The sequence below is a fragment of the Barbus barbus genome (assembly GCF_936440315.1).
Source record: "Barbus barbus genome assembly, chromosome: 29".
Lineage (NCBI taxonomy): Eukaryota > Metazoa > Chordata > Actinopteri > Cypriniformes > Cyprinidae > Barbus > Barbus barbus.
The window spans coordinates 8,321,083-8,348,700 of NC_136757.1; the positions used below are offsets into that span (position 1 = coordinate 8,321,083).

The following is a 27,618-nucleotide window of genomic DNA, read 5'->3' on the forward strand; positions in this document are numbered from 1 at the left end:
ATTTGAAAAATGTGTTTTTTGAACATTAAAGCATGTCAACATATTATGTTACACCAAATACACAAAATAATGATCTTTAAAAAAAAGCATCATATGACCCCTTCAACAAAATGTACACAACATGTACACAAATGCAGCTTCACATTACCAGTACTAGAGTAGGGTGTGACTAATGCCAATGTCATTTACTAGTTAAGTGATGCCCGACTTATCAGCTGAACAGGATTAACTGATCAGTAATAAACAGATAAATGTGGAAAACAGTCTACTAAATCTACAAATAGAAATTTTAATGCAACACTTTAATCTCTGTACTGTACTGTAAGCAATATCACTTTGTTTCACAGGGCTCAGAGTTGGGTAGCTGGACATTAGGGCACTGGACTGAAGATGGCCATGACATCTTTCAGAACTTTCCTGACTTAAATAACATACTTTGGGATGCAGAGGATAAGGGCATGGTGCCCAAATTGATACCAAATCACCATGTACCCATCCCTGAGGGTATAATGTTAAGCAATGGCTCAGTAAGTAAGGAAACAATGCTGTGTTATGTATGTACATTTAATAAATCAAAGCACCACTCACATACTCTGGTCAAGAACTTGTTGAAATTGGCTAGAGATCAGATTAAAGGACAGAAACTAACTTTATGTTCTGCCTTGCAGGTTGCAGTGGAGACTCTTGCCCTAATCTCCTGGATGGAGAGCCATCCATTTGTGCTTGGTGCCAACCTGCAGGGTGGCGAGAGACTTGTGACATACCCCTTCGGCATGCGCCGTCTCACTAAGGAGTCTGAGGAGATGGAGAAAAAACTAAATTCTAGAGCAAACAGACGTAAACGACAGTATGAAGAAGAAGAGGAAGAAGAAGAACCCAACCCTTACCTTCACATTGGATACCATCAAGAGAGCTACAGTGGCCCCCATGAAAATGCATATAATCAAGAGAACTATGGGTACCATCAAGAAAGCTATGGGTATCACCATCAAAACCAAGGATATCACGAGGAGAGCCAAGGCTATCACGATGAGAACCAAGGCTATCACGATGAGAACCAAGGCTATCACGATGAGAACCAAGGCTACCATGATGAGAGCCAAAGGTACCATCATGAGGGTCACTCTGAAGGGTCCCATGAGGGTTATCAGGAAGGATACTCAGAGGGATATAGGGAGGGATATGGAGAGGTTGAACCAGAAGAGGAGATCAGAGTGATTGAGGACCAATCTTTGTTTCGTTGGTTGGCCATATCTTATGCCTCTACTCACCGCACCATGACTCAGACCTTTCAGGGAGGATGCCATGCTGATGACCCAACAGGTGGGCTGGGAATTGTCAACCGTGCCAAGTGGAAGCCCATCCCAGGAAGTGAGCATTAGGAACTTGTTGCATCATCATGTGATGGATCATTAATTGGATCATTTAGAAGGTGTCCAATCCTGCTTCTGTGGGCCCTGCAAAGGTTAGCTTCCCCTGGTCCTGCCTGGAAGTTTTATCTGGTGTTAAGTCTGATGTTGTTATCATTTCAAGGTCCAAATGCTTTTTCTGATAGGAAGGTGGAAACTGCAGGAAGGTGGCCCTCAAAAAGCAGAATTGGACACCCTTGATCTAGGACAGGGCTGGGCAACTTTGGTCATGGAAGGGCCACTGTCCTGCAGAGTTTAGCTCCAACCCTAATCAAACACACCTGAACAAGCTAATCAATGTCTTCAAGACCACTAGAAAGCTACAGGCAGGTCTGTTTGATTAGGGTTGGAGCTAAACTCTGCAGGACAGTGGCCTTCCAGGACCGAAGTTACCCAGCCCTGATCTAGGAGGATCTGTAAGATCAAATTGAATCTGCATTGACACCCTAGAGACTCTATTTTTGTGAAGATTTTCTTTTTGATACCCGTTCCTGTCCCTACCTCTCTTCTAGGTATGAATGACTTCAGCTACCTTCACACTAACTGTTTTGAGCTGTCCATTTTCCTGGGCTGTGATAAGTTCCCTCATCAGAGTGAACTTTTAAGAGAGTGGGAGCATAACAGAGAGGCCCTGCTGACCTTCATGGCTCAGGTGAGAAGGATACGGGACAGTTGCAACCTTAGAAACAGAAAATCCCTTGTAGGTTATACTTTCAGAACCCTGCGCCAGTGTTGTAGTACTTGAGTCTGGACAAAACCATTTCAAATCCGTATAAAGGTCAAAATCCTATTTTTGAAGCAAGCTCCTTGTTGAGTCCAAATGCTCCTAAAAATACGGTCCTTGAATCAGGCATGAGATGTACTTTAGTTTGACTAAAACACTGCCCTGCGCAACCTTACATTAACCATGGTCCTTTTCCCAGGTGCATCGGGGCATTAAGGGAGTTGTGAGGGATAAGGAGAGAAACCCTATTTCCAATGCCACTGTGTCTGTGGAGGGAGTCAACCATGATGTTAGGACAGGTGAGATATTTTCTGTAGTTCTGAAAATAGCCCTGTTTTATGGCACTTGAACAGTTTTAATAAAAAAGTCTTCTACTCTTAGGTGAATCTGGAGATTACTGGCGACTTTTAAACCCCGGTGAGTACCGTGTAACAGCCCGAGCAGAAGGCTACTCCTCCTTCACCCGTCTGTGTGTGGTAGGGTTCGACCCAGGCGCTACCTTGTGCAACTTTGACCTCAACAAATCCAACTGGGACCGCATCAAACAGATCATGGCTCTCCACGGCAATAAGCCCATCAGATTGCTGAGCAGTGGCAACAGGGGTAGTGGACAGCGCTATACATACAGCACTAACCAAATCCAAGATTCTAAATTCAGTAACCAAATTCCTAATGGTAATGGTGTGGACATGAATAGGGCTCGGCTTCGTCGATTACGGCTAATGAAAATCCGTCGCTTAAGGCAACAGAGGCTTCTGGCCAGCAAAACAACAATGCTACCTACCACAACCACAACGACCACAACCACAGTTCCACCTACCACAGAGAGTACAGCTCCCTGGAATGACTCTTGGCCTCTTGGGGAAACCTTTGAAGAGAGCACAACCTCACCAGAATACACTGAGTTGATAGATGCACTGGACTACAACTACACTTACAAGATAGATGATTATTAAGAGGAAACTACAGATCAATTTTTTGCTCCAGAGATTGATTGATTTGGACTAGTATAGGTCATTTATTGCCATGCTTTTGCCCCTTGGTTTGATTGGATCCAGTGACTATGAAGAGATATGAGCAAAGAGGTGTCACATCTAGAACCAAAGTATTAAAAAAAGCTTTGCACAGTTCTGAAGTAATTACACAAGATTTTTATTCCAGAATATAAATTATCAAACTGAATATTAACACTCCATTATTTAAGAATAATTATGCTGTATTCATGGCTAAACATCTGTACTATACTACCAAAACGTAACATAAAAACTTCTCACATTAGCATCATGCCCACTGAGGGGAAATGAGAATGTTTGAATGCAAGAGACGTGGCTGTATTATCACTTCTTTCTCTCACATAAACTGTCAGTGTTTGTTGAAGGCAAGTGTACAGGGAAGATTTTCCCTCAAAGTTCCACCATATTTAATGGTCTGTGCAAAAAGACGGTTTCTTTTCAGTAAATAAAGTCTTTTCATATTCACACTGTTGTCATTTTATCTCCATTACAGTGTCAAGTGCACATCAAGTCACAACCTTCATACTCTGTGTCATACTTGACAGTACACTGTATTCACAGTGTAGTCCAGCCTTACCTAGCATATTCATATACTAAACATTTACATGGTAGTAATATTTAAATAATATTAAGATTTTATAAAATTTAAATATTGACTGAAGTCCACATTGGGGAAGTCTTTCCAGATTAAGGGATCTTTCTAATTATGACATTGACATTTTTTAAACTTTAATTAGTTTAAAAGGCAAACAAGTAGTCATTGAAAATACTTGAAAATGGAAACACTTTACAATAAGATTTCATTTGTTGACAGAGCTTGATGCTCATGATCTATATGCAAAATGCAAGTAGCCTACATAGATATTAACACTGGATACATGATAAGGGTTGAACTTGGGATATATAATGTCATTGATACAACTCAGTCTCAATTGCTAATCTCTCTCGACCTGTTTTGGGATGATGCAAGTACAGAAGTCAACAAAATATATAAAATGGTTCAAGTGGTTTTTGGATATTTTAAAAGTCTTACATATTGTGATGTAGGTCTTGATCTAATTACAAATTGCAATCACTTGGTCTGACCGAGCAGACATTAATTGGCCATGACGTTGGAACAAAATTGCCTATAAATAGATCAACCGATATCAACTTTAGTAGGCATTTCCCCTTTTATCAGCAACATGTTCGGTCTTGGTGTCGTCGTACTTACCTGTAAGTTAATTCGATTTCATCTTAGAGTTGGTGAAAAAAAAAAAAAAGCTACATTACTATGGTGTCTTTAAATGGTGTTTTGAACAATCACATAGGCCTACAGAGAAATACAGACGCAGATTATCCTTATTCTTAATATATAGCTTTTTTTTTGTTTTTTTTTTGCCTCGTACTAAATTGGAGACGTTAATAGCGTAAACGCCTGATTCAGATAATCACCTGTTTACTCGTCAAACACCTTAACTTACTATTAATATTTCGTATTATCCACCTTTTCCCGGAAGTCCGACTTCTACTGAAATGCTTTACGTTTCAGTCTCGTGTTTTTAGTCAAATTAAGCTATTTTCCGACCCGATAATATATCGTTAAACCTGTGAAAATGACTTTTAAAAAGCCCATGGAGCTATAGCCATGTCGCAATGGCCGTGTCTTTTCAGTCGCAGTTTAATGAAGTAGCCAGAGGTTAAGTGCATTGAAAACACATGGCCGCACATAACCGCACCCGGTAGGGACGACGTTCAGAGGATTGATAAGAGCATACATTTAGCACATTGTTTTATTGCACGTACACAATATTTTAACTTTAGTGCTGCAAGCCATGCTAGTTTTCTCGGCGCCAAGTGTGCGGGATACTTATTTAATTTAAACGTTTTGGAACGTTCTGAAAAATGCAAGTTCTCCTTCCTGGGAATAATAAATGTGACTTTCTGTCATTTTAGTAACTTCTTTTGCTCTTTTACAGTGTTTCTAAACTCCAGGTTACTGATATCTGCAGGTACTTCAGTCTATTAACCGCATCACAAATGAAATGAGCAGTTACACCACAGTTAATGTAAAGTCCAGTTTAATAAGTAGCTTAATATTTTGTATACGTGTGTTTGCAGCAGAGACATCATATATATATTCTGTTTTTAAAATCAAACAAGTCTGTCTTTAAGACTTAACTCTACATATAAAAGCTTAAACAAAGGGTTTGAGCTCAGCATCTTTTAGATCCTCCCACTTTAATAATGTTATGTAATGTCATAAAGCTTAAATTGCTATGAGCTAACTCAATACATACAAACTCTCCTTCGGTTCTGCTTAAAGTTTGATAACTTGCTCCCGCTCACCTTGTAATAATGACAAATTACCTTGAAGCTGGAATCTTATCGTTTCAGAGATTGTAATAACATGTGATGGGTTTGTCCAGCATCTCAGTTGTGGTAAGGTGTTGTCACACTTATTTTATTTATTGTATACAAAGTAGTCCATGATGTAGTGACGTTTTTCTTTTATTCAGACTCTGGGGTGATCCATGTGCAGTCAGCAACCTGTGGCCGCACAAGCAGCCAAATTTGCAGAGTTGGACGACCCCGTAGTGAAACCTCTAATGAGGAGTGTTCAATAGATGTCCCCGAGATCTCTAAACGGTAGCAGTCTTTTTCACTATGGGCTGTGTTTACAATTTTTTTTTTTTTTTTTTTTTTTTTTTTTTTTTTTTTTTTTACTGACACGATCGCTGTATCTCAATATGCCTACTTCCATACTGTGAAGTAGGCAAAAAAACAGTACATGGGAAAATGGTATGTTTGAATTTCTAGTATTAAAAAACAAAACAAACGTAGGTGAAAAGTACCCAGATGACATTTTTCTGCTGAGCTTCTAAAGTGTGCATCTGATAGACACTTAATAGTAATGAATGGTAGTGATGCAACTGTTGCCGGCAGGTCATGTCAGAGTAACATGACAGATTTATTCATATGAATTTTATTTATACTCCATATTAATTCTACCTAGAATGCACTGTTAACAGGGTTAGTTTGCCCAAAAATGGAAATCAGTCCATGTTTTACTCGCCCTCAAGGCATCCTAGGTGTATATAACTTTCTTCTTTCAGATGAATCCAATCGGAGTTATTAAAAAAATTGTCCCTGCTCCAAGCTTTAACCTATGACATGGGTGGGTGTTTATGCTAATTTTTTATATAACTCTGATTGGATTCGTCTGAAAGAAGAAAGTTATATACACCTAGGATGCCTTGAGGGCGAGTAAAACATGGACTGATTTCCATTTTTGGGCAAACTAACCCTGTTAACAGTGCGTTCTAGTAAAACATGGGTTCATTTTCATTTTTGGGTAAACTAACCCTTTAACTAAGCTTTTCAAAAAACGAAGTGTGGTCATATTGATGGCTATATTGACTAATGTTTCCAAACATCCATTTAGGACTGTCTTTATCGTTAAACAGGTGTGATGGACTGAGAGAGTGCGAGTTAAACACTCAAGGACTTGCACCAGAAGATCCATGTTATGGCACCTACAAGTACTACACTACCAACTTCACTTGCGTCCCAGCAGGTGAGGGATTTTTATTTATTTATTTTTTTTATTTTTTTTTCCCTATTCATTTACTTTTGTGCAAGCTTATAACTATCGCCTTCTTCCAGAAACAAGTGTGACTTGTCATGGTGGATACAGTTACTTGAAATGCGGTAAGCGATTTTACTCCAAATTAATTTCAATTGTGACCCTGGACCACAAAACCAGTCTTATGTTGCACGGGTATATTTGTAGCGATAGCCAAAAATACATTGTATGGGTCAAAATGATGAATTTTTCTTTTATGCCAAAAATCATTAGGATATGAAGTAAAGATCATGTTCCATGAAGATATTTTGTAAATATCACAACTTAATTTTTGCATCAGTAAAATGTGTACTGAATTTCACGTTTTTATATCAGCGTTTTACTATATTACTACTAAATGCAAACCGTGTAAAAATAACTGGCGGTCAGTGGAGCAAATCCTCGTTTTGCCATCCAGGTGGGCGTTCCTATAAGGGTGTGACATCACGTGAAAACTATCAATAGATTAGATCACAAAGATAAGCAGTTTTTTTTTTTTTTTTTTTTTTTTTATCTCCATGTAGAAAATGGTAAGATACAGATAAATACTGCAAACTATGGACGTACAGATACAATCACCTGCTCTGAGGGATATCCATCTGAACAGCTCCAAAACACCAACTGCTATTCACCCAATGCACTGGCTCCTGTGTCCAAAAGGTAGACGGATGCTGTATGTAACTTCTACTGTACCTCACTGTCTTAAGTAATGATTAATGTTAAACTTTTTTTTTTTTTTTTTTTTTTTTATGTAAAGCTGCAATGGCCTGGAAAGTTGTGAGGTGTTTGCGACACATACGGTCTTTACTGATCCCTGCTTTGGCACATACAAGTACCTCGCAATCTCCTATTTTTGTGTCCAATCTGCAGTCCGTGAGTATCCGTTAACCTTTTTACTCCCTCTTCATTTCTGTTGCCAGCCTTATTTAGGACTGCACATCTGAGTTCAGAGTTACTTGTCTCCTGTTTACCAGTCGAGACCCAGACTTGATTTTCAAAGGCGTTTTCAATATTTGAAATATTAGTGTTCACTTTACTAAACATCTCTTGCATCCTGTTTTCTGTAGGTTCTAGTGTGATCTGTGAACATACGAATAATACCCTGATATGTGGTGTGTATTATGCTTATTTTTCTTTGAGAAAATGGTATTGGTGTTTTATAGCAAGAATGGCATGCCACAAATCAATGTCACTACTTGTTTTTTCATCCAAGAAATTTACATTATTAAGCTTTTTTTTTTTTTTTTTTTTTTTTTTTTTTTTTTTTCTTTTTTTTTTTTCCTTAAGATCATGGGACTGTCATGCGCATTCACAATGCTAACTACGGCCGAACTGACCGCAGCACGTGCTCTACTGGACGACCTGCTTCTCAGATTGCTAAAACTGACTGCTATGCCTCAAACTCCCAGGCAATAGCTACTAATGCGTGAGTGTGCAAGCAAAATATGGACACTCTCCACATGTATCTAACATTCAAGCTGATTTTGCTGTATTTGCCGTTCCTAAATGCCCAAAATCCACCTAAATGCAGTAAAAAACAGCACCCACCCAAACCATCCACAGTAAGTCAGTCAAGTTGTGTTATTGGGGATTTATTTTTAATTTTTTTTGTTTCTGTAGGTGTGAAGGAAAAAATAGATGCTCGCTTGTTGCCTCCAATGGCATCTTCTCTGATCCATGTCCCAAAACTTTTAAGTATCTGTATGTCTCATACAGCTGCATATCTAACTGTAAGTGTTACGGTGTACAGTGAAATTGCTCACTTATGCTTTTATGGTTATTCAAGAGAATCCTGCATCAGGCTTCATTGACTTTTTTTTTTTTTTTTATTTAGTTTTTTTTCTCTATCTTGCAGAATGCGGTTGACTGTATTGTGGATTTCTCTCTTCAGATCAGAGATTTGATTAAATTTTTTCTGATACTGAAACTAAAGACCCAATCTTCCTTGCAATAAGTGCTTTTAAGACATCTGTGCATGTAGCAGTGCTTTCTAGGCTGCAGTATAACTGATGGTGTGGCAAAGTAAAACCAATGCCATTTAAATATAACCCAATACTAAATATGAGCACTCTATACAGTCAGACTAGCTGGTAATAGAGTGCATTAGTACTGGTAAAGAGCACAAGCCTGACAATTGCCCTTTTTTCAGTAAGTTGAACACTATTTGCTGTGAGCAAAAAAATGCTTCACACTTAAAGTTGACATGAAACAGAAACTGTGACTCTTTTCTTCCCTGTTGTGACAACCCAGCTTCTCAAACAAAAAGAAAATGCAAGGGACTTCGTCCATGGGAAATTGAGTTGTGTATTGTCGTTCGCTAATTGCTGGGATCGTTTGATGGAAGTGAAAAGTTGTAGCAGGGGAAGGATTGCTGAAAGTCATCTACTGGGAAAACCTATTGCCCAGGGAGGGATGTTAATATTTTCATTTTGAAGAATACAATGACAAATTAATAGAGAAAAGATCTGCATGGATGAATAAGTTCGATTTGAAGTTTATTAGAATATCGCTTATGACAATTCATATTGTTCCAAAGCAGCTCCACAGAAAATGCACGTTTCAAGCAGGAAGTATTCTGTTCAGCCAGAGAGGAGTATATAAAAGTAATGTAAATAAGATGTGTATATACTTTATGGTCAAACATCATGTATTCAATTAATAAGAAATAAGCAATGATTACAACTTGTGATCACAAAAATTCCAAGGAAAATATTCAACAGTTGTCCAAAGCTGGCTTCGTCTGAAGTTTTAGCAAGTGATCTGCAATTTCCCATTTTGCAAAATCAACATAAATCATTTATATGAAATGCTGAAACTTTTCAATAAAAAAAAATCCATTTTGATTTTGACACTAAACTTACAGAGTCATATAAATAGTAGTCCCCTGTAGCTTTGTGTGATCCAGTCATTTGAAAGTTATTAGCTCTTTATTATGGCTAATCCTATGAAAATTAAGACCACCACAAGCACAAATACTTTCAACATAAATGTGCATATTTCACCAAATCTCAGTTCCTTTTCCAAATTTAGATGCTGCCTTTATGATCTCACACAAAGTCTTTGAATCTTTTCAGATGCTACTTCAGGACTCTAATCATAGAGTAGGCCAATCCTGTGGTTTGCTTGAAGGGATATTTCACGCAAAAATTCTGTCATTAATTACTTACCCTCGTGTCGTTCCAAACACGTAAGACCTTTATTCATCTTTGGAACACAAATTACGATATTTCTGATGAAATCCGAGCGCTTTCTGACCCCGCATAGACCGTAACGCAACTAGCATGTTCAAGGCCCAGAAACGTAGTAAGGACATTGATAAAATAGTCCACGCGACATCAGTGGTTTAACCGTAATTTTATAAAATTTTATTAAAATACTTTTTTGTGTGTGAAGAACACAAATATAATGGCTTTATTCAACAATTTTCTTATTTTTTCTTTGCACAAAAAGTATTCTCGTAGCTTCATAAAATCACGATTTAACATGTCGCAGTGTTTAATATTTTAAAAATGTTTATGTCCTTACTACCTTTCTGGGCCTTGAACGTGTCAGTTGCGTTACTGTCTATTTCATTAAAAATTTCTTAATTGGTTTTCGTTCATCTTCGGAAGGTCTTACGGGTTTGGAATATGAGGGTGAGTAATTAATGACAGAATTTTCATTTTTTTTTTGGTGAACTATCCATTTAAGCTCATCCTAAACTTTTATGCAAAGCAGTAGGTGTAAGATCATTGTGGTAACCACAATTTCCTTATACCTACTGAAGGAATTGAATATAATTATTAACTCTGCCCAGCTGAACTGAATACGAAAAGTTGAATGTATTTGAGTTTGTGATGCAGAGAACATCACAATCACACTGACAATCTATGTTCTGCCCTCCCCAACAACCTGAAGCCCATTTAGTATGATACAACACAGTTCATCTCATCAGACAGATCCTCCTCAAAGCGTCTGATGGGCTGTCCTGCCCTTCCACGACTTAAAAGATCAGTTGCGGCACTCTCCATTTCGTCAATAGTCATGTGACAGGCACCTGCGATTTCCCGCTTTGCAAAGTCAACAAATTTGGGGTCTTTGGCATATAGACCCAAGCCTTCAGAGATCAGGATCTAAAATAAATACATACAAATAAAAATTATGTGTTTTGAGTATCATATTTGATGCATCGGATTTTCATGGCTCATATCACCAAATATTGTATATTAAGAATATAACCCTCATACTTGAATGACACTTTTTTTTTTTTTTTTTATTCCGAGCCAAACGGAGTGAAAATATGCAAATTGGTGCAGAATTTCATAAGAAATGATATCTTGTAAATCAATGAGATCTTTATAACAGTAACACATAAAATCTACTTGCATTAAATGCATATGAATATCAGGTGTCGCTCTATATTTTCCAATATTATGCATTAGTGAGATTATTTAAATGCTTAGGCTTATTATTAAAGCTCTGTAGTTTTTAATTGTAGAAGCATAACATATAATGCAATACAACAATGACTGAGAGATGAAAAAATAAACCTCCCACAAAAGCCTGAAAGATCATTTTTATATAAAATATGTATGTGTGTATATATATATATATCTAGCAAGTATACAATCTAAGTTGCTTCAGTCCAGCAAGTGTTCATCTTGAAATATTACTAACAATATAAAGTATTCTTATATTTACTTTATTAAAATCAGTAGATTTTGCAGCAAAGACATGTGAACCACAACCTTAAGGGGGGAGTTTTTACAATTATACTAAAAGGCCTTTTACTCGCTAAAAAGTTATAAACTGTCCATCAGACGATAGAAGAATGAAGTAGATTGTGTACAACAGGTCCCTAGGGATTAGTGTCAAATATGATACAATAGGCTTTATAGGGGTTAAGTTTCATTTTGTGTTAATCACAGCCAAAAGAGCTAAAAGTTTGTGTTTCAATGTTGCAAAACACAAAGTCTGGCTTAAATAGTTTTATAGCCACTGTAACTGCACAAATGACAACTATCCTTATTACTTATTTTCAGGCAAAATGGTTATTTGATGCAGCATTCAGAAAGTGCATTTACCGACTCCACGAGGCTTTCAGCACTTCCCTTCTCCATGTATCCAGGGCTGTTTTGGGAGGGCACTCTGAGAGTGGTGTACTCCCGAGGCTGCTGTGCCACACCTGCCATTCCACTGCCGATCCATCCGGGACTGGCCGACGCAAGCAGGCTGGCACTGCCATTGGTGTCGCCCCACATTGCCTGAGTGCCCCCCACCTCGTTCACCAGAATGAGAGAAGCGTAGAGGAGACGGCCCCGTCTGGCCTGGTTGTTTGCCCAAGAGGCCGATGAAACCACAGATGAAATGCTGCTCCGCCGTGAGTCGTAGCTGTTGTTTGTCTGTTGGAGCAGGTACATAAATCATTTTACTTTTTGTGTGGAAACTGAAATGTCAGTTTAAATTCCTTGAATTTAAAAATTTTTTTTTTTTTTTTTTTTTTTTTTTTGCACAATTGATTTTGTTTATAATAACCCTAGTAACAAAAATTATGCTATAATTTATTTAAAATACATTTATTTCATACTAAGTATACTTCAAATCCATTGACATATTTATTAACATTTCACTTAAGACTTACTGATATAAAATTATAATTGAACTTTATTTGAAGAATTTCTTTATTACACAATGCACATTTCTTGATATGAAGCCTAAATTGTCTTTTAATGTCAGTATTTATGAGGATTGTATGATCTTTGAATAATATTGATCTTTAACTGCAAGATATTTCGAGTGTACCCAAAGTATACTTGCAATAGTTCCACTTTGGCACAATCAAATATACTTAAGTGTATATATATATATATATATATATAGGGATGGGAATCGCAGGGTACCTCACGATACGATATAATCAATATACATGGCTCTCGGTAACGATAATATCACGATACAGCGATTCTGCGATAATCAATACATTTCTAGAAAATCCTATAATGATACATCACGATATCTGTCTAAACAAAATGCCTGTGAAAAGGTTAAGTGCAAGTTTTCTTTCTTTATTCAAGTCCAAACTTAGAAAACAGCAAAAAACAAAAGTTCTGTAAATAAATTTTAACATGTTGAGTAGGCTGAATTAATAATTTTATTCTTGGACTTATTAAAAGCTTACACTTTTCTTTTTCTCTGTGTGTAAACAAACACATTTAACTGCTTATCAAACTGAAAAAAACGTGTATATATATTAGGGCTGTCAACATTAACGCATGCGATTAATTCAAAGCCCTTAACATATTAAAATAACTTAACGCAGAATTACTGAAACAATTTCTACACCTTTTTTTCCCGATTTCGCCTCTCTGTTTGCAATCAAATCATTTTAAGCTGCTAAACTCCGGGAAAGTCCAAAACAGGGATAATGTAAAGAAAACCAGGCTGATTACATAAGAGATGGTGGAGCGAATACATACTCACGTAGCGTTTTCAGTGAATTATTAATTCCAGTGTGTTTTGCTTTAACTTGTTGGAGAGGGAGTACAGTGTTGTGGTGGAAATTACATCAATACTGTGCAACAGCTATATTTTGTATAAAAAGTAATATTGATAGTGGTCTCACATTAAATACTATAATGTATTTTAATTATTTTACTAGTACTTAATTCAGGTACATTAATAGTTACCAGTCATTTTTAAAAAGTCTGGGTGTGCGACAAGGAGAAAACAGTGATTTTGACACCTATAGGGAAGTATGAAAAACCATAATAGAAAGGTAGTCAAATTTGAAGGTGGTTTTATTGTTAGTTTGACAAAGAAAGAGGAATTTGTCCAAAATTATATGTATTTTTAAAAATATGACCAAAGAACATAAAAGTGCCCATAGTCTAAGAATCACCCATATATATATATATATATATATATATATATATATATATATATATACATACACACACACACACACACACACACACACACACACACACACACAGTTGTGGTCAGAATTATTGAAACCCTTGGTAAATATGATCAAAGAAGACTGTGAAAATTAACCTGCTTTGTTAATCCTTTTGATCTTTTATTTAAAAAAAAAAAAATCACAAAAATCTAACCTTTCATTGGAAAATAGTAATTAAAAATGGGAGGAAATATCATTGCTGCTGTATTTTCAAAACAATACACTACATCTTTTCAACCCTGTAAAGCCTGAAATATGAAATAATGGTCTGTTTAACTGAACTGATTGTGGTGTTTTTTTTTTTTTTTTAATTGTTGCATGCTTTTTTTTTTTTTTTTTTTTTTATGTCATTTTTTTTTCTGCATTATATTTGATACATTAGGCCTTTATAGTAATTTATTGACTTTTTTTGTTACATTTACACTCCATGAAACCTATATTGCTCTGTTTATAGTTTCTTCAGTGACAAGATAAGTATTTTGTAAATATAAATGTAAAAATGTATATTAAATGTAATATATAGATTAATATTCATATTAATATGAATAATAATTATAAATTAAAATTAATTTGTAGCACGTATCTTATAAAAGCAAAAATCAGTAATCAAGAAGTTAGAGCAGGCTGCTTTTTATAAATAAACAATGTAAATATTAATTTTAGCAACACTCAAATATCAATTTGTATATAGTTCAATATAATTAATTTAAAATAAATGATTAAATGATACATATACAGTGCCTTGCGAAAGTATGCACAGCCCTTAATTCTTTCACATTTTATGTTGCAGCCTGCTTCAAAAAAAAAAAAAGTATATATATTTTCAAATATATTTTTATTATATATAACCTTATATATATATATATATATATATAAGGTTGTGGTATTTTTTTTTTTTTAAATATATCAGTCTGTGTGTAATGAATGAATCTAATATACAAGTTTCACTTTTTGAATGGTATTACTGAAATAAATCAACTTTTTCATGATATTCTAATTTTATGACCAGCACCTGTATATGTTAATGTTTAGATGTTTATTTATGTATATGTTACTTGTAATACTAATATAGAACAAAAGTTTTTTTTTTTGAACAACTGGGATGGTGCCCCCCTGGGAGCAGGTGCCTTATGCAAACTGTGTATAGGGAGCAGCGGTACAGTTGTAAAGTGTTATAAATATAAACAGACTGTACAGTATATAAAAATAAGGTATACAGAAATAGGATGTATTTTAATGATATGGCTGAATTTAAGTATCAATCACATAGATCCAAAGATATTTTCTCTAAATATTTCTCTCTCTTTTTTTTTTTTTTTTATATATATATATATATATGAGTGTCAGCAGCTAAATGTGCTTGGGTGGGGCACAAAGTTATATTATGTGGTTTGATGTATTTTTTGCTGGGGCAATCAGTTTTCACTCACTGTGGCAGATCATGGTAATGTTGGCAATGCACACTCACCAGATTGTGGTTGGTGGCATTGGAATCGTCTTCAGGAAATGGTTTGGACACACCAAGGGCAACACAGTTGGCAAAGATGGCCAGTAAAATGAATATATCAAAAGGCTTAAAGATCTTAGGTCAAGGAAACAACTGTCTTGAAAATGCACAAGGTTTGCACATACACACACTTGGGCAGAAGGATATTTCCACTCCACCAGGGCCAGCGCTGCCATGCGTATCGGATTGCTGAGAGTCAGGCAGCACAGAGCTCTGGGTGCACGCAGGGCTGATTTGTTAGCTTGTGTGTGCTTCTTGGCTCCTCCAGCTCTCCTTTGCCCTGCAGAACCTGTTGAGTTGAGTGTGTCCTTCTTGCTGGGGTCAGCCAAACCAACCCCATCTGAAATAAAGGGTTTTCTTATTAAAACTAAGTTGCCAACAAATGACCTCCATTTAATTCAAATATTAAAGGATAAGTTCACTCAAAAAAGAAAATCTCTCCAAACATATATAATTTTTTTTCTTCTGTAGAACAAATAAAAGAAAAAAGAAAGAAAGTGAATGAGGGCTGACAGTAGCACTTTGGATTACGGACCAATTCTTACTATTAACTAGTTGCTTATTAGTATGCATATTACTAGCATATTGGCTGTTTATAACTCATAAAGCACATATTAAGGCCTCATTCTGCATGACCATATTTTAGATCCCTAAACCCTACTTCATACCTAAACTTAACAATCATCTTACTAACTATTAATAAGCAGTAAATTAGTTGCTTATTGTGGCAAAAGATGTAGTCAATAATTAGTTAATAGTGAGAATTGGTCCCCAAGCTATAGTGTGACCAAATTGACAAGCTACAAACCAGCACGAGCACATTATTAAAATATTTTCCTTTGTGTTCATATGTGTTCAGAATCAATGATGACAAAAATTACATTTTTGGGGGAACTCTGTAATCACATCAACTCACATCTCAAAGCACAAGTGACACCAAAAACAAGTGTTCAAGCTAAACTATAATTTACATTATAATATAAGATATATTCGCATCCAGTGAGATTCATGTGATCAGTTTCTAATGTTCAGAGCCTATGATGTTTAATAAACATAATGCATTGAAAATAGTCTTCCGGCAGCCTCTTCAAAAACAATGATTTGTAAGTCGAGCTACACTGCATACTGGTTAATCATACATACAGTGGATATAAAAAGTCTACACACCCCTGTAAAATGCCAGGTTTCTGTGATGTAAAAAAAATTAGACCAAGATAAATAATTTCAGAACTTTTTCCACCTTTAATGTAAACTGTAAACTATAACCTGTACAACTAAAAAACAAACTGAAATCTTTTAGGAAAGGTGGAGCAAAAAAAAATATAAAAAAAAATAATGTGGTTGCATAAGTGTGCACAGTGCACAGTCACACCCTTAAACTATTACTTTGTTGAAGCACCTTTTGATTTTATTACAGCACTCAGTCTTTTTTGGTGTGAGTCTATCAGCATGGCACATCTTGATTTGGCAATATTTGCCCACTCTTCTGCAAAAATGCTCCAAATCTGTCAGATTGCGAGGGCATCTCCTGTGCACAGCCCTCTTCAGATCACCCCACAGATTTTCAGTCGGATTCAGGTCTGGGCTCTGGCTGGGCCAGTCCAAAACTTCAATCCTCTTCTGATGAAACCATTCTTTGTTGATTTGGATGTATGCTTTGGGTTGTTGTCGTGCTGAAAGATGAAGTTCCTCTTCATCTTCAGCTTTCTAGCAGAAGCCTGAAGGTTTTGTGCCAATATTGACTGGTTTTTGAAACTGTTCATAATTCCCTCCACTTTGACTAAGGCTCCAGTTCCAGCTGAGGAAAAACATCCCCAAAGCGTGATGCTGCAACCACCGAAGCATCGTGTTCCTTTGGTAATGTGCAGTGTTGTTTTTGTGCCAAACATACCTTGTATGACCGAAAAGTTCAACCTTGGTTTTTTCAGACCATAACACATTTTCCCACATGCTTTTTGGGAGACTTATAATGTGTTTTTGCAAGATCTAGCCAGGTTTGGATGTTATTCTTGCCACCCTACCCCATAGCCAAGACATATGAAGAATATGGGAGATTGTTGTCACATATACTACACAGCCAGTACTTCCTGCAGCTCCTTTAATGCAGCTGTAGGCCTCTTGGCAGCCTCCCTGACCAGTTTTCTTCTCATCTTTTCTTCAATTTTGGAAGGACATCCAGTGCTTGGTAATATCACTGTAGCACCATATTTTCTCCACTTGATGATGACTGTCTTCGCTCTGCTCCATGGTATATCTAATGCCTTGGAAATTCTTTTGTACCCTTCTCCTGACTGATAGCTTTCAACGAGATCCCTCTGATGCTTTGGAAGCTCTCTGCGGACCATGGCTTTTGCTGTAAGATGCGACTAAGAAAATGTCAGGAAAAGCCTACTAGAACAGCTAAACTTTATTTGGGTTTAATCAGAGGCACTTTAAATGATGGCAGGTGTGTACTGACTCCTATTTAACATGAGTTTGAATGTGATTGCTTAATTCTGAACACAGCCATATCCTTAGTTATAAGAGGCTGTGCACACTTATGCAACCACATTATTTTAGTTTTTCTTATTTTTACTCCCCCTTTCCTAAAATATTTCAGTTTTTTTTTTTTTTTAGTTGTACAGGTTATAGTTTACATTAAAGGTGGAAAAAGTTTTGAAATTATTTATATTGATCTCATTTTTTTTCACATCACAGAAACCTGGCATTTTAACAGGGGGGTGTAGACTTTTTATATCCAGTCTTAAATTTTGCATTCCCTTTTCAGCAGAACCTTTTAAAAATGTTAAGTAAAGAAAGAGGCCAGATGTGGCCAACAGATAGGCTACTGAAGTAGGCTACAGTTAAGAAGCCGTATAAGGGATCGGGCAGAACTAGTGATCTAGTTCTAAGAGAAAAGAACAGCTAGTATTTGATACTCCAAGAACACAATGCCCATTACAAACTCAACACATTACTATGAAAGGATTATTAAAACATCTATCTATTGCAAGAAATGCAACTTAAAAATTGGAAGAAATTGTCAATGCACATAAAATTAATGGGCTAAATTCCATAAATTAATTTTAAAATGTAATAAATCAATAATGTGTTTACTATTTTAGTTTTGAATAATGACAAACGTCTGTTGTGCGTAATGCCTGTCTACTGTAGGCTACTGACAGTGTTTCCAGTGCAGGTGTTGTGTTATATTACTCACCTTTCGGTACCGCATCCATGTCCACAGCTTCTTCAGCACCGTCTGCTGCTTATTCACACGAACTCACAATAACTTATAACAGCTTTCATATCTATTGACTGTATCGAGATGAGCCGCGTCGCGAGCAAACAGGTGAAACAACAGCTCACGCGCAAAACACGCAACTCAAAACACGTAAATTAAAAGCTTGCTCCATTTTTCTTAAATATATTTATACGAATAAAAACACGTGGACTGTTCTATGTGTAACACTCATTGAGGAAAACGAATGTATAATCTATCCTCGTGTGGTCCTGGTGTAGCAAGGATTAACTGATGTGAGCCAGTTAACGGGGATGATTGCGCTGAAACCTTTCAGGAGGAGGAGACACGGGGACCATTCTGGACGCCTTGAAGCATGTTAACCAAATATGTTGAAGTTTTTTTCAGTAAACTATTTTTTTTTAATCGTAGAAAAAGAAAAACATGAAACGAAACTATACTTTACGAGTCATATAATACTATAAATAAATTTTAAGGATCACCGCGCCTCCCAGCGGTACCAGACGAAAAAACAAAGGTTGCAGATATATGAAAGTTTATTTATTATAATAACCACTGCATTGGACGAGCATTTCCTGAAAATACAAGAAGGCAGCTGATGTTGTAAACATTAAATATGCAGGAAATACAAATTACTTCATGTTTTGAAGGAATTAACACTAAAACCAGATGACTCAAATAAAATAAGAGTGAGCAGTGTTACATTTCTTAGAGATTTGAATCAGCCAAGTCTGTGGTTACACCTTCTGTAACACCTGTTTATTAGACCATTATGTCTATGACTACGTATCTCTCGTTAAAATAAGATCAGATATTTTCTCCAACAATGCCAATTTGTGATGCACAATCCACATAAATGGAAACATCATTTTCTTGGTCAATAATTTGATTTGCAATAACTGAGAAGTATTTACCTTGGCACTTTGTAAAAGAGCAAACACAAATTATGGCATTGCACAACTAAAAAAACCCCACAATCAGTAAAAATAATATTTGGTCACGTAACGAACAGGCAAAAAAGACACTATCTTCAGATATCCTTCAAACACAATTCACAAAATCGAACTTTCCTCACAGAAAATACATTTAGGGATGGACTAAAAATATAGGCACAATTAAATCCATAGAATGGAGCAATGATGGATTGTTATTCACAAAAACAAAAAAGTGCAATGAATAACACTAGCCTACATCCTATTTACAAGGCATTATATTGCTGTTTTTATATTTGGACACCTAATAGTTATAAACACCTGATCCTGTAATCTCACTTTTTGCTTTAATTTTTAGCAATCCTTCATATACTGCATCATAATTTAGAGACAAAGTTTTCAGCATTTCTGAGAGACTTTAGCGATATGCCATACATGATTTTGCCAATATCTGTTCTCAAATATATTTTAGGACATGTAAGAAGCTCCTAGGATAGAAGGGGTGAGCGATAGCACAGTTAGGTAATAGTAAACACAGCTATGATCCAGCCTCTTGTTCCTGTCCCAGTGCTTCCAGCAGCAAGCCCATAGGAGTCCTCTTCAATCCTATACTCTCCAACTTATTCTCCAGTTTATTCTTAAGGTTTCGGAGTCTCACTGAAGCATGGATAATGATCACTGCGAGGAGAAAGAGTCAGAGGGGAATGTTACAGCTGATCAAGCTATCATTTCATTGTTTATGCAAAGTATTAACAGCACAGGAACAAGTGAAAATATTCAATGATCTAATGAGATACTGACACTTTTTAGAGACAAAAAAAATAAAGAATACTAACTTAAAATGGGCAAGGCAATGCCAAAGAGGAAAACAGCTACCCCTCCTAAAACAGACAGAAGAAGGTAGCTGGAGCCCAAAATTGCAGCGAGGGACAGCGATGGATGATTCCTCCGGAATCGTCGGATTACGGCCTTGTTTTCAGCCGCCCAGACAAACCCCAAGAACAGGAGGATCACAACGGTTGCCCCAATAATCAGCTGGAGTGGTTGGAAATACCTGTGTTACAATTACATGCACAAAAAAATAAATACATGATAATTCTATATATAGCTTTTATTAATATTGCGATCTTGTATTTTTATATTTTCCATTTTCATTTCATTAAATGTTTTATCATTTTTAAGTTTGTATTCATTTTTAGCTTCATGTAGTTATAAACTTTAACCTTATAATCTTACAACTTTATAACTTTTTCTATATATAGGCCTACATAAATATTTATGTTTTTATTTACAGTAAATACGTTGTTTATTGTAAATTTTATTCAAGTTCTTGTGACGATTCTTGACCATTTTTAATATTATCTTTGCATGGGATGGGTATGAGAAATAACTGTATAGTGGCAGATTACCAACAAAACAACCTCTTTTACAGACCTATCAAAGCCATTAAAGCACACTACATTTTCATTTAAAACTGAAAGTCAAAACAGACACGTAAATGTTTGCAATGCAACAACTGCTTAACAATTTTTTCCATTTAAGACATATTATAAAATGTTTATTTGTGAGGCTATTCAAATAAGGCATGCAAAACATAACACTAATGTTGTTAGTCGTTTGGGTTACAGAAGAGCAGTGAATAGGTCTGAATGAACGAACACGTCGCTGCTGTTTCCTTACCCGACTATAAGCAGAAATGCCACGGCGGAGGCAAAATAGTTGGACTGGTAATACAGCAGGTTGTTAATGATCCGGTTATTCAACCGATCTAAGTTACGGACATCAGGCACCGAGAATCGAGCCGAACCCAGCAGAAAATCATCCAGGGTTCGGAAAGGCGGAGGTTGTACATCCACCATTTTTGAATCTTTTGATGACTACATTTACCAGCATGCATTGCAAACCCATGGCACTGAAAATAATGGGAGAAAAGCTGTCAAATGGACAATACAAAATTTTGTCCTCTATAAAAGTCATAAAAATATCTTGTCTTTTCATAAAATGTCAGTAGGCTATCAAATGAGTATGTTTCATTTGCAGAACAAATTCCAGAAAGAAAAGTCCAGGAGCATTTATTATAGAATTTTGTTTTAATGTTTTTTTTGTTTCTATAGTAAATATATGCGTCCTTCTAAAATTTAAAACTGTTTATGTGCGAATTGTTGTATTTAGGGTTTAAACTCTAGTAACTTTGTAGAACTGAACCTACAAATAAATGCCTAGAATTTCCTTCACCCTTGTATTTCTTTATGCTTTATTTAAAACCATCATAAGTTTGAAAAAGTATTTTTCAGAAAATTCAAAATGGGGAAAAAAATGTGGTTAAAGTGTGTAAATTGTGGTTGACAAGTGTATGAAATGCGGTTAACAGTGTATACAGGTGCATCTCAAATTAGAATGTCATGGACAAGTTCATTTATTTCAGTAATTCAACTCAAATTGTGAAACATGTATTAAAAAATTTCAATGCACAGACTGAAGTAGTTTAAGTCTTTGGTTCTTTTAATTGTGATGATTTAGGCTCACATTTAACAAAAACCCACCAATCTCAACAAATTAGAATACTTCATACGACCAATTAAAAAAAACATTTTTAGTGAATTGTTGGCCTTCTGGAAAGTATGTTCATTTACTGTATATGTACTCAATACTTGATAGGAGCTCCTTTTGCTTTAATTACTGCCTCAATTCGGCGTGGCATGGAGGTGATCAGTTTGAGGCACTGCTGAGGTGGTATGGAAGCCCAGGTTGCTTTGATAGCGGCCTTCAGGTCATCTGCATTGTTGGGTCTGGTGTCTCTCATCTTCCTCTTGACAATACTCCATAGATTCTCTATGGGGTTCAGGTCAGGCGAGTTTGCTGGCCAATCAAGCACAGTAACACCATGGTCATTGAACCAGCTTTTGGTACCTTTGGTAGTGTGGGCAGATGCCAAGTCCTGCTGGAAAATGAAATCAGCATCTCCATAAAGCTTGTCAGGAGAAGGAAGCATGAAGTGCTTTAAAATTTCCTGGTAGATGGCTGCGTTGACTGTGGACTTCAGAAAACACAGTGGACCAACACCAGCAGATGACATGGCAGCCCAAATCATCACTGACTGTGGAAACTTCACACTGGACTTCAAGCAACATGGATTCTGTGCCTCTCCACTGTTCCTCCAGACTCTGGGACCTTGGTTTCCAAATTAAATGCAAAATTTACTTTCATCTGAAAAGAGGACTTTGGACCACTGAGCAACAGTCCAGTTCTTTTTCTTCACAGCCCAGGTAAGACGCTTCTGACGTTGTCTCTGGTTCAGAAGTGGCTTGGTAGCCCTTTTCCTGAAGACGTCTGAGCGTGGTGACTCTTGATGCACTGACTCCAGCTTCAGTCCACTCCTTGTGAAGCTCTCACAAGTGTTTGAATCAGCTTTGCTTGACAGTATTCTCAAGCTTGCGGTCATCCCTGTTGCTTGTGCACCTTTTCCTACCCAAATTCTTCCTTCCAGTCAACTTTGCATGTAATATGCTTTGATACAGCACTCTGTAAACAGCCACACCACACACGTCAATGTTCGTCTTCTGGATCATTGCCAAGTCAGCAGTCTTCCCCATTATTGTGGTTTTAAAGAACAAGAGATACCCAGAATTTATACTGTAGGGATGGTCGTTTAATGAAACTGAAATGTAAATATTCTAATATTTTGAGATACTGATTTTTGACTTTCATGAGCTGTAAGCTCTAATCATCAAAATTAAAACAAAAAAACTTTTTAAATGTTTTACTTTACATGTAATGAATCTAAAATATATGAAAGTTTCACTTTTTGAAATGTTACAAGAAAAACTTTTTCACAATATTTTTTATAATGTTTGAGATGTACCTGTAAAATGTAGAGTAGCTTTACATTGCTTGTTTACATAACACTGCATCAGTGATGTAAAAATCTAAATTTGAACTATTTTAAAGTTAACTTTCACAGCAATCATTATTCATGTCTTCTTGCAAGTTACTTACATACCAGGAATATCCCTGCATGATCTAGTTAGCTATACAGTATATTTGTATTAGTATGGGATGTTCAAACAGGCCTGTATGAACTATAAAAATGTAGATTGAGTACTGCCTCATGTATGCTTGATGAAAATCTTTGGGTGAGGGTAACAATATTCCCTTTTCAACATGACAAAATACAAGTTTATATTACAATTCATACATAAAACAAATGGCATACTGCTTGCCCCTGAGTGGCCATCTAATAGAGAATGAGAGGTTCAGGAGGATCCCCCTGTCTAAAAGGGGGACTGTAAACTATGATAAGGGTCCTAAACTTCTAACAGTCCTCTTTCTCTTTTTCACAGTCTATAATATTACAGTCACCAATGCAACAGTGATTTTACTGATACTGTCCATAACCGCGTGTCTCTTGGCCTTCTTTCGGAGGAAGCTGACTCGGGTCCTCTGCAAAAGGACTCGCTGTAGAGGAAGAGAAGATGCAGAGAGTGAAGACCTCTAAAGCAGCTTCAACAAAAAGTGCAAAACAAAACTAAAGGTAATACAATTTTTACAATGTAATACATATATGTTAAAGACAGCATTTTATGCCCTGCACATAATATGGAACATGGAAAACACAATATTGTGGCCTCAAATTATTCATTTGTTCGCTTGTTTTAGATAAATCGTGGCCACGTCGTACTAATTAGTTTTCGCATTTTTGGTAAACTGTTGCCACACTGTGCAAATCCATTTTCTCGTTTTTGGTAATTCAGGGCCAAATTGTACTAATTTGTTTTCTTTTTTTATTTCAATCTTGGCCATGCTGTACCAATTAGTTTTCTTGTTAAGTTTAATTGTAAACTTGGCCACATTGTTTGTTTTCTAATTTTTGGTAATTATTGCCACAATGTACTAATTAATTTTCTTGTCTTAGGTAAATTGTAAACTTGGCAATGTTGTACTTAATTGTTTCTCATTTTTGGTAAATTGCTGCCACATTGTACTAACTCGTTTTCTATTTTTTTTGGTAAATTGTTGCCATACTGTACTAATTTGTTTTCTCGTTTTTGATAAATTGTTGCCACATTGTACTGATTCATTTTCTTGTTTTAGGCCACATTATATTAATTTTCTGGATTTTGGTCAGTTGTCATCCTGTAATAATTAGATTCCTTGTTTCATGTAAATCGTGGCCACGTTGTACTAGTTAAGTCACAATATCTGTTTTTTTTCTCCTGCATGTCATGCATGGATAATTCACCCAAAAATAAAAACATCTCTTTATATTGTTTGAAATCAAATAAATGTCCTTTTTGTCAAAGAAAATAAGAATGAATTTTAGACATTAATTCTCAAAAAAGAAAAATCCTAGATATTTGGAACAAAATGAATTTATGGAGTTAATCAACTCTCTGAATCATTCAACCCTATTGTGACGAGTGTAACTCACGATTCTGAAACTGCTGTGCTGTGTATCTTGTAAGAAGTATCCCAAATCCCTCGATTAGGGCAAGCAGAATCCCCCCCATCATTGCAGAGCCCACCATGGCTAGTGGACCACCTGAAATACAAACAAAGCACACAATTCACACCTTTCGACTCTGCAAACTCATGATCCAATTGTAATTTGAAGACCAAAGATTGATGCTGCATATACTAATACATAATACTACAGATCATCAGATGATCAAAACCAGTAGGTTTTTATATCTCCAGTGTCAACAATGTTGGCCCAATTTGTAGTCTGGACAAGTCAATGCTACAATAGTTACAGAAAGTCACACTGCAGATTTTTAGAAGCTGAAGTTGATAGATTTCAAAGAAAATTGTGTGGTGTTTAATGGAAACAAGATGACTGTATTTATAAAATCTGTTAAAAGGTGTGTTGTGTATTCCAGCCTTATTGTCTATTATGTAATAATACTGATAAAAGAACAATGACTATCATGCTAAACGTACTGCGAGCAGCCAGTATAGCTCCAGTCATGGCTCCACTGGTGATGGAGTTCCAAGGGTCTTCTTTACCCCGCAAACGCACCAGACCACAGTCTATGGTGGAAAAGAGGCCACCCCATACAGCAAAACTACCTGCAGGAGAAACAAACCATGCCACAATTAATAGTGAATCACTGATATACAAAATGCTAAAACTGTTCATACACAACACAGATTTATACAACACAATAAACAAACAAAAAAATGATTCTGCAGCATCACCTCCAATTTGTGGTGCTCTTACTCTCACAGCATTGGCGCTCCCTCTTAGCCTGTGTCGAACACCCTGTAGAGTGTTTGTTATTAGTAAATGTATAGTAATGTGTATTAGTAATAGTAATATATAAGCTCAGTTGTTTTGTTGGTGACAGTGAAGCTTACCACAGGTGCGTTTCGAAAGCCTTTAACAGACTGGAACACCCCCCCTCCAATGGCCCCCATGGTAAATGCACCGCCACAGTCATCAACTATCCTCCATGGACTAAAAAAATATCAAATAAAAGAGCTATATGTTTAAGTCATTATCCCTATACATCCTACTTTTCATATTTGATGCTTTATCTTCTAAGGCCTTTAAATGATCAAGATAAAACTTTGTACACAACCTACTACATGCCTTACTATATCAAAGTGTAAATTGTTTTAGCAAGTAAAAGGCCTTTTAGCATTTTAAAAACGTCCACCATCTGGTCTTGGTTCATATGTCTTTTTGCTGTGAAACGTTAGAATAACTTCTATATTGTTAGTGATATTTCAAGATGAACACTTATTGGACTTTACTTGATTATCCTTACATAATGTTTTTAGAAAAATCATGTTAAAATTAATTAGCAAATAGGCTTGTACATCTCTCAATCATCATTGTATTGCATTGCATTATATGTTTTGCCCCCACAATAAAAACTACTGGGCTTTGATCAAAAACTAAGCATTTAAACTTCACCTTACTACGATATATAGGCCCGGTTTCACAGACAGGGTTTAGACTAAGCCAGGATTAGGTCATAGTTCAATTAGGACATTTAAGTCATTTTTATAAGCGTGCATTACTGGTGTGCATCTTAAGACAAAACAAAGGCACTGATATATTTTAAGATCAGTCAGTGCAAGATTCTTTGATTTGAAACAGCTCAGGACTAGTCCTTGTCTGTGAAACCAGGAGATAGAGTGACAACTGATATTTATATGTATTTCATGTAAGTAGACTGCTATACTGTTATAAATATTTTACTGATTTCCAAACCATCAGAATTTCATCTTTTACACATATATACACAAAACAGAAAACACATTTGCAAACATTTTTGAAATTTTTCTTTTATATTTTGTCTAATTGTTCAATAAAGCTTTCTGTTAAAAAAACGTATCTTTCTGACTATAAAGAGACTTTGCTATGATGTCATATGTCCGGCTTTACTGGGATAAATCTATTAACATGTCAACTTGATACAAAACAAGGAGTTAAAGCTGGCAGTGAAGTAACAGCGAGTTTATTATGCTCTTCTGAGCACTGAAGCGAGATGAGCTCCCACATGATAACATGTTTATCAAGCACTCGGTGTAATGTGTCAACAGAAGAGAAGAGAGCTGTACTTTACCAGGGTTCACGAGCATATTCCTCCATGATCACCTGCTGACGTCAGAGCGCTGCTTACGCGGTTTTTCCGTGACTGGGGTCAGAGTTGTTTTATTTTATTTTTTTATTATTATTGCAATCTTTAGAACAACGAACATACAAGGGCAATAACATTTTCATAACAAGTCCAAATAGTTACAAATTATTCAAATAAATTTAAAGCTTTAAAATAATTTACAGATTTTGTTCGCTTTGTTATTTATACAGGTAGTGACCTATTTCTATTTTAGAATGAGTAAAATTAGGTTTCAAATAGTTGTATCTCGGCTAAATAGTGTCTGATCCTAACAAACCATACATCAATGGAAAGCTTATTTATTCAGCAGATTTCAATTTCGAAAAATGGACACTTATGACTGGTTTTGTGGTCCAGGGTCACATTTGTGAATGAAGAATTTTCCATATATATGGAGTAAATTCCCTATATTCCAAATTTTGAAGTCAACAATATAAAGCCTACTCTTAAAAACAAAATAATTGCTTTGTTTTACTAGACACATTTGTCCTTAAAGATACATTTGCATCTTTTTTGCAAGGATTAGAGACCAAATACTAATAATAACAAATAATACTAAATATTATTTGTAAAAGTAGATATAATTTGATTTATTTTTATATACAGACACACATAATCACGCATAA

At 36.0% G+C, this 27,618-nt stretch overlaps 5 protein-coding genes across 6 annotated transcripts in view; 2 read left to right on the forward strand and 3 right to left on the reverse strand.

The window, feature by feature from the left end:
* LOC306849834 (inactive carboxypeptidase-like protein X2) overlaps window positions 1–3,610 on the forward strand; it is a 38,729-nt gene extending 35,119 nt beyond the window's left edge. For both annotated transcript variants that reach the window (XM_079385174.1, XM_079385175.1), the window contains 5 exons: window positions 348–527; window positions 669–1,371; window positions 1,922–2,061; window positions 2,333–2,432; window positions 2,515–3,610. In XM_079385174.1, the coding sequence (XP_079241300.1) occupies window positions 348–527; window positions 669–1,371; window positions 1,922–2,061; window positions 2,333–2,432; window positions 2,515–3,089 (1,698 nt within the window). In that variant the 3' untranslated portion in view covers window positions 3,090–3,610. The remainder of the gene's footprint in view (window positions 1–347; window positions 528–668; window positions 1,372–1,921; window positions 2,062–2,332; window positions 2,433–2,514) is intronic.
* Window positions 3,611–4,781: 1,171 nt separating this feature from the next.
* Window positions 4,782–8,503, forward strand: LOC306848921 (rhamnose-binding lectin-like; the record flags this gene model as incomplete). The annotated part of the gene is made up of 7 exons (XM_079383712.1): window positions 4,782–4,824; window positions 5,645–5,774; window positions 6,593–6,702; window positions 7,275–7,410; window positions 7,508–7,623; window positions 8,038–8,176; window positions 8,371–8,503. 7 exons carry the CDS (start codon window positions 4,782–4,784, stop codon window positions 8,501–8,503), a joined length of 807 nt encoding a protein of 268 aa, XP_079239838.1.
* Window positions 8,504–9,226: 723 nt separating this feature from the next.
* LOC306849291 (voltage-dependent L-type calcium channel subunit alpha-1F-like) lies at window positions 9,227–18,676 on the reverse strand. Its single transcript, XM_079384222.1, has 4 exons — window positions 18,394–18,676; window positions 15,156–15,534; window positions 11,814–12,131; window positions 9,227–10,862 (listed from the first exon to the last, which is right to left on the reverse strand). Exons 3-4 carry the CDS (start codon window positions 11,988–11,990, stop codon window positions 10,653–10,655), a joined length of 387 nt encoding a protein of 128 aa, XP_079240348.1. The 5' UTR covers window positions 11,991–12,131; window positions 15,156–15,534; window positions 18,394–18,676; the 3' UTR covers window positions 9,227–10,652.
* A 279-nt stretch (window positions 18,677–18,955) lies between these two features.
* On the reverse strand, window positions 18,956–21,725 carry LOC306849446 (PRA1 family protein 2-like). Its single transcript, XM_079384475.1, has 3 exons — window positions 21,048–21,725; window positions 20,204–20,421; window positions 18,956–20,045 (listed from the first exon to the last, which is right to left on the reverse strand). The coding sequence occupies exons 1-3, from the start codon at window positions 21,224–21,226 to the stop codon at window positions 19,906–19,908; spliced, it is 537 nt and encodes a 178-aa protein (XP_079240601.1). The 5' UTR covers window positions 21,227–21,725; the 3' UTR covers window positions 18,956–19,905.
* LOC306849447 (mitochondrial import inner membrane translocase subunit Tim17-B) lies at window positions 21,476–26,989 on the reverse strand. The gene is made up of 6 exons (XM_079384476.1): window positions 26,939–26,989; window positions 25,722–25,821; window positions 25,563–25,626; window positions 25,305–25,433; window positions 24,796–24,906; window positions 21,476–23,822 (listed from the first exon to the last, which is right to left on the reverse strand). Exons 1-6 carry the CDS (start codon window positions 26,962–26,964, stop codon window positions 23,743–23,745), a joined length of 510 nt encoding a protein of 169 aa, XP_079240602.1. The 5' UTR covers window positions 26,965–26,989; the 3' UTR covers window positions 21,476–23,742.
* Window positions 26,990–27,618: the final 629 nt, after the last annotated feature.